The following is a 9,895-nucleotide window of genomic DNA, read 5'->3' on the forward strand; positions in this document are numbered from 1 at the left end:
AGAAACTAGTTTGTCAGCAACACCGCAAGTTCGCTAACGAACAGTTATCTAGTGGATATTTTCCAATGTGCACTGCACAAATAACAGACACTTACCGAATCAAAGGTAGCTAGCAAACTAGCTAGCTAGTTGTTGTTAGCTGACAGTGACATTTTCAAAGTATCTAGTTTAGCTAACTAGCCAGGCCCGTCTTTAGCAAATGACATCCCCGGTGCTCGCGTCTCAGCGTACCCGGCCAATACTTACAGGAAAGGCTCTTATCCTCATCTTGGTGTCCTTCTTGACGCCGCCTTTGAGGTTGGACATGATTAGTTAGTACGTCCGTCTTCTCTACGTTATCATGAAATACTATTTTAGGCTGCAACAGGGATGCCTGCAAATGCAAAGTGGTAAAGATCCCCCTCGACCTTCCCCTTGGGCTTGGGTCCGTCTCTCTGCGCTGTTGTTGTCACTCCTCTTCTCCCAATTTTTGCCTAGCTTCTCCTTGCAGTGATGGCGGACAAGCTTCTACAGGGCAATGGTAACTGCGAACCGAAATCACGCGAGATGAACCATGGAAAACATAATGTTGCAAAAAGATATAGCACGTTCATCCTCATTCTACCAGTTGGATATATTTCCAATTAACTTTAACCCAGTATCAAGTCTGGACAATGTGTGTGTATACAGTCTATTCAGTTCATATCATATTGCATTTTATCAGGTGGCCAACATTGGATGTGACATGGATTTTTTTTAAATATTACACAAACGCGCACATTTCAAAATCTAGCATTCTTTCTTTGTGCTCACTAGATACCTAGCTACATTATTGAGTAGTCAGTACCCATGCACTAGGCCTGTCAACTATGATGAGTTGGCCAATACAGTCTCAATCACATGATGTCCATGCTGTTTTGTTATTTAAATACCAGTGTGCATGTACACATAAAGCCTTGACACAGTGCTAATGTAAACTGAGGGACATGTGATGTCACTAGGCCTAATAGTGTGACAGGGTAGGAACCATGGCATCTGTTCCTTAGTTACCATGTTACCATGTGAAATGTATAAAAGCAACCTTTTTTCAGGTAGGCCTAAAATATTTTGTCCTAAAGGTCCTGAGAGGTAATTGTGATTTGATGTTTCTGAACTGTTAAAGTAAATATAGGCCTATGTGTGTTATTTACTCTTATTGCCTTGTCTAGCTGTTCTTTTACTGTTCTCTTATTGCCTAGTCTAACTGTTATTTTACTGTTCTCTTATTGCCTTGTCTAACTGTTCTTTTACTGTTCTCTTACTGCCTAGTCTAACTGTTATTTTATTGTTCTCTTACTGCCTAGTCTAACTGTTCTTTTACTGTTCTCTTATTGCCTTGTCTAACTGTTCTTTTACTGTTCTCTTACTGCCTAGTCTAACTGTTATTTTACTGTTCTCTTACTGCCTAGTCTAACTGTTGTTTTACTGTTCTCTTACTGCCTGGTCCAGCTGTTATTTTACTGTTCTCTTACTGCCTGGTCTAACTGTTCTTTTACTGTTCTCTTACTGCCTAGTCTAACTGTTATTTTATTGTTCTCTTACTGCCTAGTCTAACTGTTGTTTTACTGTTCTCTTACTGCCTGGTCTAGCTGTTATTTTACTGTTCTCTTACTGCCTGGTCCAGCTGTTATTTTACTGTTCTCTTACTGCCTGGTCTAGCTGTTATTTTACCGTTCTCTTACTGCCTGGTCTAGCTGTTATTTTACTGTTCTCTTACTGCCTGGTCTAGCTGTTATTTTAATGTTCTCTTACTGCCTGGTCTAGCTGTTATTTTACTGTTCTCTTACTGCCTGGTCTAGCTGTTATTTTACTGTTCTCTTACTGCCTAGTCTAGCTGTTATTTTATTGTTCTCTTACTGCCTAGTCTAACTGTTATTTTACTGTTCTCTTACTGCCTAGTCTAACTGTTATTTTACTGTTCTCTTACTGCCTGGTCTAACTGTTATTTTACTGTTCTCTTACTGCCTAGTCTAACTGTTATTTTACTGTTCTCTTACTGCCTAGTCTAACTGTTATTTTACTGTTCTCTTACTGCCTAGTCTAACTGTTATTTTACTGTTCTCTTACTGCCTAGTCTAACTGTTATTTTATTGTTCTCTTACTGCCTAGTCTAACTGTTATTTTATTGTTCTCTTACTGCCTGGTCCAGCTGTTATTTTACTGTTCTCTTACTGCCTGGTCTAACTGTTCTTTTACTGTTCTCTTACTGCCTAGTCTAACTGTTATTTTATTGTTCTCTTACTGCCTAGTCTAACTGTTGTTTTACTGTTCTCTTACTGCCTGGTCTAGCTGTTATTTTACTGTTCTCTTACTGCCTGGTCCAGCTGTTATTTTACTGTTCTCTTACTGCCTGGTCTAGCTGTTATTTTACCGTTCTCTTACTGCCTGGTCTAGCTGTTATTTTACTGTTCTCTTACTGCCTGGTCTAGCTGTTATTTTACTGTTCTCTTACTGCCTGGTCTAGCTGTTATTTTACTGTTCTCTTACTGCCTGGTCTAGCTGTTATTTTACTGTTCTCTTACTGCCTAGTCTAGCTGTTATTTTATTGTTCTCTTACTGCCTAGTCTAACTGTTATTTTACTGTTCTCTTACTGCCTAGTCTAACTGTTATTTTACTGTTCTCTTACTGCCTGGTCTAACTGTTATTTTACTGTTCTCTTACTGCCTAGTCTAACTGTTATTTTACTGTTCTCTTACTGCCTAGTCTAACTGTTATTTTACTGTTCTCTTACTGCCTAGTCTAACTGTTATTTTACTGTTCTCTTACTGCCTAGTCTAACTGTTATTTTATTGTTCTCTTACTGCCTAGTCTAACTGTTATTTTATTGTTCTCTTACTGCCTAGTCTAACTGTTATTTTACTGTTCTCTTACTGCCTAGTCTAACTGTTATTTTACTGTTCTCTTACTGCCTAGTCTAGCTGTTATTTTATTGTTCTCTTACTGCCTAGTCTAACTGTTATTTTACTGTTCTCTTACTGCCTAGTCTAACTGTTATTTTACTGTTCTCTTACTGCCTAGTCTAACTGTTATTTTACTGTTCTCTTACTGCCTAGTCTAGCTGTTATTTTATTGTTCTCTTACTGCCTAGTCTAACTGTTATTTTACTGTTCTCTTACTGCCTAGTCTAACTGTTATTTTACTGTTCTCTTACTGCCTAGTCTAACTGTTATTTTACTGTTCTCTTACTGCCTAGTCTAACTGTTATTTTACTGTTCTCTTACTGCCTAGTCTAACTGTTATTTTATTGTTCACTTACTGCCTAGTCTAACTGTTATTTTACTGTTCTCTTACTGCCTAGTCTAACTGTTATTTTACTGTTCTCTTACTGCCTAGTCTAACTGTTATTTTACTGTTCTCTTACTGCCTAGTCTAGCTGTTATTTTATTGTTCTCTTACTGCCTAGTCTAACTGTTATTTTACTGTTCTCTTACTGCCTAGTCTAACTGTTATTTTACTGTTCTCTTACTGCCTAGTCTAACTGTTATTTTACTGTTCTCTTACTGCCTAGTCTAACTGTTATTTTACTGTTCTCTTACTGCCTAGTCTAACTGTTATTTTACTGTTCTCTTACTGCCTAGTCTAGCTGTTATTTTACTGTTCTCTTACTGCCTAGTCTAACTGTTATTTTACTGTTCTCTTACTGCCTAGTCTGACTGTTTAGAGGTAGGTTATGTTTGTCACTGTTGTTGATCTGTTTTTTGCTTTGTAACCTGTAGTCCTGTGAAAGCACTATTGCACTTCAGGAAGGCACTTCGATCTTAAAAGCCTTGTGTGTAGGTGTTTTGTACATTATTAAATCTCAACCCTAAATATTAGGCTACGTCTAGATGTTACACTTGGCCTTATACAACATCAGATAATGAAATTCAAATGGAGACGGGTGATATTTTAAAGAATTACTTTAATTCTTTTGGGTATGCACAAAAATAATTGTGTTACAATTACTGTTGGTATTTGCTCAGAGAATTAAAGAAGCCCGTGATGGCTACATGCGTGATAATGAGCCTCCACTGCAATACAGTAAACACCCACAAGAGGGTAACGTTGCGCTCTTATCAATCCAAGGCTAGAGTTATTTATTTAACCTTTATTTAACTAGGCAAGTCAGTTAAGAACATTAAGAACAAATTCTTATTTACAATGGCGGCCTACCAAAAGGCAAAAGGCCTCAAGCGGGGACAGGGGCTGGGATTAAAAATAAAAATAAATATAAATATAGGACAAAACACACATCACGAGAAGATGAGGGTCAGGCGATGAACGGATCAACTAAGTAAACGTCACCCTTCACATGTCACATTATGCTGTCCAGTGTCCACCGTGCCTCCGTCAGAGGGTTATTCCATCTCTCTCTCTCTCTCTCTCTCTCTCTGCACCCTGGTCACATTATGCTGTCCAGTGTCCACCGTGCCTCCGTCAGAGGGTTATTCCATCTCTCTCTCTCTGCACCCTGGTCACATTATGCTGTCCAGTGTCCACCGTGCCTCCGTCAGAGGGTTATTCCATCTCTCTCTCTCTGCACCCTGGTCACATTATGCTGTCCAGTGTCCACCGTGCCTCTGTCAGAGGGTTATTCCATCTCTCTCTCTCTGCACCCTGGTCACATTATGCTGTCCAGTGTCCACCGTGCCTCCGTCAGAGGGTTATTCCATCTCTCTCTCTCTGCACCCTGGTCACATTATGCTGTCCAGTGTCCACCGTGCCTCCGTCAGAGGGTTATTCCATCTCTCTCGCTCTCTCTCTCTCTCTCTCTGCACCCTGGTCACATTATGCTGTCCAGTGTCCACCGTGCCTCCGTCAGAGGGTTATTCCATCTCTCTCTCTCTCTCTCTCTCTCTCTGCACCCTGGTCGCATTATGCTGTCCAGTGTCCACCGTGCCTCCGTCAGAGGGTTATTCCATCTTTCTCTCTCTCTCTCTCTCTCTCTCTCTCTCTCTCTCTCTCTCTCTCTCTGCACCCTGGTCACATTATGCTGTCCAGTGTCCACCGTGCCTCTGTCAGAGGGTTATTCCATCTCTCTCTCTCTGCACCCTGGTCACATTATGCTGTCCAGTGTCCACCGTGCCTCCGTCAGAGGGTTATTCCATCTCTCTCGCTCTCTCTCTCTCTCTCTCTGCACCCTGGTCACATTATGCTGTCCAGTGTCCACCGTGCCTCCGTCAGAGGGTTATTCCATCTCTCTCTCTCTCTCTCTCTCTCTCTGCACCCTGGTCGCATTATGCTGTCCAGTGTCCACCGTGCCTCCGTCAGAGGGTTATTCCATCTTTCTCTCTCTCTCTCTCTCTCTCTCTGCACCCTGGTCACATTATGCTGTCCAGTGTCCACCGTGCCTCTGTCAGAGGGTTATTCCATCTCTCTCTCTCTGCACCCTGGTCACATTATGCTGTCCAGTGTCCACCGTGCCTCCGTCAGAGGGTTATTCCATCTCTCTCGCTCTCTCTCTCTCTCTCTGCACCCTGGTCACATTATGCTGTCCAGTGTCCACCGTGCCTCCGTCAGAGGGTTATTCCATCTCTCTCTCTCTCTCTCTCTCTCTGCACCCTGGTCGCATTATGCTGTCCAGTGTCCACCGTGCCTCCGTCAGAGGGTTATTCCATCTTTCTCTCTCTCTCTCTCTCTCTCTCTCTCTCTCTCTCTCTCTCTCTCTGCACCCTGGTCACATTATGCTGTCCAGTGTCCACCGTGCCTCCGTCAGAGGGTTAATCCATCTCTCTCTCTCTCTCTCTCTCTCTCTCTCTCTCTCTCTCTCTCTCTCTCTCCTCTCCCTCTCCCTCTCCCTCTCCCTCTCTCTCTCTCTCTCTCTCTCTCTCTCTCTCTCTCTCTCTCTCTCTCTCTCTCTCTCTCTCTCTCGCTCTCTCTCTCTCTCTCTGCACCCTGGTCACATTATGCTGTCCAGTGTCCACCGTGCCTCCGTCAGAGGGTTATTCCATCTCTCTCTCTCTCTCTCTCTCTGCACCCTGGTCACATTGAAATCTCCTGGGTCGATGATCGACCAAGGACTGGAAGATGGAATATCTTCTCACAGTCATGACGATGCTCTCTGAATAAGGCAATAGACAGAATGTAAAATAAAGTTGTGTAGCCAAATGCATTGCATTATCCCATTTATTCTTCACATGAGGATACAAACAAAAAATATAACTGCAAGCAGCAATGAGCAGTGTTCACAGGATGACAGAAAGAACACAAGATCAGTTGGATAACAAAGCAAGGCACATCGTGTAGGAACTATCTTCCTTTGTGTGAAAGCATTACCATGTTTATTTTTCAATACCACAAGGATGACACAAGTGAAGTTTTGTGTAGTGCTGTAGGATGCAGGATGTAATCCTTCTTAAAGTCATTACTTCATGTATTGAGGTTATATAATATTTATATATATACTGCATATATTCATATATATATATATATATATATATATATATATATATATATATATATATATATATATATATATATATATATATGCTGACTGTGCAAGCAGCAAGACTTACAATTTCACATTTTCCAGAATAAAATATACACATTTCACTAAATTCAGACCAATAATAGGGCTAGTATTATGATACAGATATACTAATAACAATAATTCACATAGTTTTTAAGCATAATTTAAATCAAACATTAATTTGCACGAGACAAAGTCCACTTGATCACTAGTTATTGCCCTAGTATCCTATGGTGCCACTGGTGCCAATGACATCTATAGTGCCACCAATTTGTCTGGTGCAGTGACTTTATAGCCACACAGCTTCTAAGGACATATACATAAGGTTTACATACCAAATGCCATGGCCCCATGTCCATTGGTTCAGTTATTGTAGCCCTGTTGTGATATGGTGCCATCTAGTAGTGTAAGGTGGCTCACTTTGAGTGCAGCAACTAATCAATCTCAAATTCATTAGAGGCTAATTCATTGAGTCTACATACCCATTCTGGAGTCGATATGGTTCATGAGAAGAATAATTAGAATAATTAGTATAAGTATTTTTATCATTGGCATACGTGCTTTAAATGTTATTTAATTTTTTAATTGAACCTGTATTTAACTAGGCATGCTAACGCGCATCTAGATGTACAGTGTCGCTATATTTGAATGGAGCAACTATTCTGATGTAATGAGTCTAAATGCAGAATCTGGAGTGAATCTGACGGACGGTTCATGAGGAAAAGATGATTGCATATGATTTTGAACATTAACATGACACATATAAAGAATGAGTTAGTTCACTGTTTTATATGTTTATATATCAATAACAAATTCAGTGTGTTTTATCTTAGGGATATCCCTGACAGCGATGACAAGTTCAAGTTGATAGGCCACTGCGGAGTGGATTTACAGTGGTTTAAATTAACATATATTTTTGGGGTATTATCTCAAACTCAGTTAAGACATGTCCATGTGCCTACATTCCAAATTTGATCTTCCATGAGAAGACTTTTATAGCATATTTAGCATATTTGAGCATATTAGCGTATGTGCTAAGTTAAGGGATGTGCCATGGGCCTACATTCTAAATTGGGTGTTATTTGGTCTTATGTTTCATGAGAATATGTTTTTTAAATGTTTTCCGAAATTTCCAAGATGGAGGAAAATCTATCCTGATGGACCTTATGGGTCCTTGAAGCAGATTGGTTCAGCATAAGGAAAGACACCAACATAACAACGTTTCAAGTCTCTAGGTCAAACGGGCCTATAGATATGAGAGTTTAAGTGAGACTGCTTATAACAACTCCACCTATAGGCCAATCGGTGCCATTCTTTTTGACCAAGTTAATCATGGCCTCTTGTTTCTGTGTGCCAAATTAGAAAGCAAAGTTACCAATCCCTGCTTTAGTTATTTGACCATGTCAAGGGAAACAAATGATACGAATACAGAAAATAACAATATGCTTCAACCCCTAAAAACAGTGAGAAAAAAGGAAAACGTGAAGGTTTGACTCACTTTTGTATTCGGCCAATAATGTAGGGGAGGTAGTACTCCTTCTTAACTTGTTTCCAACTCTTCTCAGCCCCATGTTCTCTAACTCCAATTTCCGGATTTCCGACCGCATTTCTATGATTACCTGCTTGAGTCTCCGTTCGCTATCCATGGTGCTGAAACGACTGACTAATGTCCGCGCGTAAAGTGCCATAGGGACAGAATATCTTACCCTTGGCCACTTGCCTCATCTGACCTGGTAAATAGATATCATGCTCTCCTAAACTGTTTTCCTCTGTACATACACTATTTCAGTCACATGGTAGGCCTAGTTTTTCCTCCCCTCATCTCGGTTGTCAATGTGATTGTCGCGCGCGGACCCGGTTAGTGAACCATGTGGAGCAAATTTTTTTTCCTCTCACTTTTTTAAATGAACAAAATAAACAATTACCCTGTCATCGCACCATTGATAACACAGCCACATGACGTAGGCCAACTAGTGTCATTTTCTTCTCTGAGACCCGATGCCACCCACTTTCTCTGCGACAGTTAAATATTTATCCGTTCTGTCAACGTAAAGCAGCAATAGGCAATCTAGTACGGGTCAGTGACACGTAGGACGACACTGCAACGTTGTGGTGATTTAATTAAATCACTTTCATTTTCTGTCTCTTGTTTACTGTCGTCTGCCATTCACCTGCATCTGTATGCTCTCCATCCGTTCCAGTCACTAAAAGTAATTTGAAAATAAAATAAAGTGTTATTGTCACATACACGTGTTGAGCAGATGTTATTGTGGGTGTAACGAAACGCTTGTGTTTCTAGCTCCAACAGTGCAGTAATATCTAACAAGTAATATCTAACAATACACACAATCTAAAGTAAAGGAATGGGATTAAGAATATATATATATAAATAGCTAGATCTATAGGTGATTCCTATAATAGAAAATGTGTATACTTTTGTAGACCATTTTCTTGCAGGCCTAGAAAGTCCCTATCAATTTTTGAAAGTTGTGAAAAATAGGGACCTTTAAGTTAGATCTAGGTCAAAATGGATCCTTGAGAAGTCCAAAACATATTTTCCAGTTCCCACACTGCTATCATTATCTGCTATTACATACACTGAGTGTACAAAATATTAGGAACACCTGCTCTTTCCATGACATAGACTGACCAGGTGAATCCAGGTGAAAGCTATGATCCCCCTCATCTGTTTAATCAAATCAAATCAAATGTATTTATATAGCCCTTTGTACATAAGCTGATATCTCAAACTGCTGTACAGAAACCCAGCCTAAAACCCCAAACAGCAAGCAATGCAGGTGTAGAAGCACGGTAGCTAGGAAAAACTCCCTAGAAAGGCCAAAACCAAGGAAGAAACCTAGAGAGGAACCAGGCTATGAGCTCTTCTGGCTGTGCCGGGTGGAGATTATAACAGAACATGGCCAAGATATTCAAATGTTCATAAATGACCAGCATGGTCAAATAATAATAATCACAGTAGTTGTCGAGGGTGGAGCAAGTCAGCACCTCAGGAGTAAATGTCAGTTGGCTTTTCATAGCCGATCATTAAGAGTATCTCTACCGCTCCTGCTGTCTCTAAAGAGTTGAAAACAGCAGGTCAGGTAGCACATCCGGTGAACAGGTCAGGGTTCCATAGCCACAGGCAGAACAGTTGAAACTGGAGCAGCAGCACGGCCAGGTGGACTGGGGACAGCAAGGAGTCATCATGCCAGGTAGTTCTGAGGCATGGTCCTAGGGCTCAGGTCCTCCGAAAGAGAGAAAGAAAGAGAGAAAGAGAGAATTAGTGAGAGCATACTTAAATTCACACAGGACACCAGATAAGACAGGAGACGTACTCCAGATATAACAAACTGACCCTAGCCCCCCGACACATAAACTACTGGAGGCTGAGACAGGAGGGATCAGGAGACACTGTGGCCCCATCCGAT

The 9,895-nt window shown here is 40.8% G+C and overlaps 1 protein-coding gene across 2 annotated transcripts in view; it reads right to left on the reverse strand.

Annotated features, from left to right (window-relative positions):
• The window catches only part of LOC118378570 (cullin-3-like), a 39,046-nt gene extending 38,500 nt beyond the window's left edge, over positions 1–546 (reverse strand). Inside the window, exon 1 of one of the 2 annotated variants that reach the window (XM_052476289.1) lies at positions 247–546. In XM_052476289.1, coding sequence (XP_052332249.1) covers positions 247–306 — 60 coding nt within the window. In that variant the 5' untranslated portion in view covers positions 307–546. The remainder of the gene's footprint in view (positions 1–246) is intronic. The other variant, XM_052476288.1, reaches the window with a different exon arrangement.
• Positions 547–9,895: the final 9,349 nt, after the last annotated feature.

This window comes from Oncorhynchus keta, chromosome 23 (assembly GCF_023373465.1).
Source record: "Oncorhynchus keta strain PuntledgeMale-10-30-2019 chromosome 23, Oket_V2, whole genome shotgun sequence".
In the NCBI taxonomy this organism is placed as follows: Eukaryota; Metazoa; Chordata; class Actinopteri; order Salmoniformes; family Salmonidae; genus Oncorhynchus; species Oncorhynchus keta.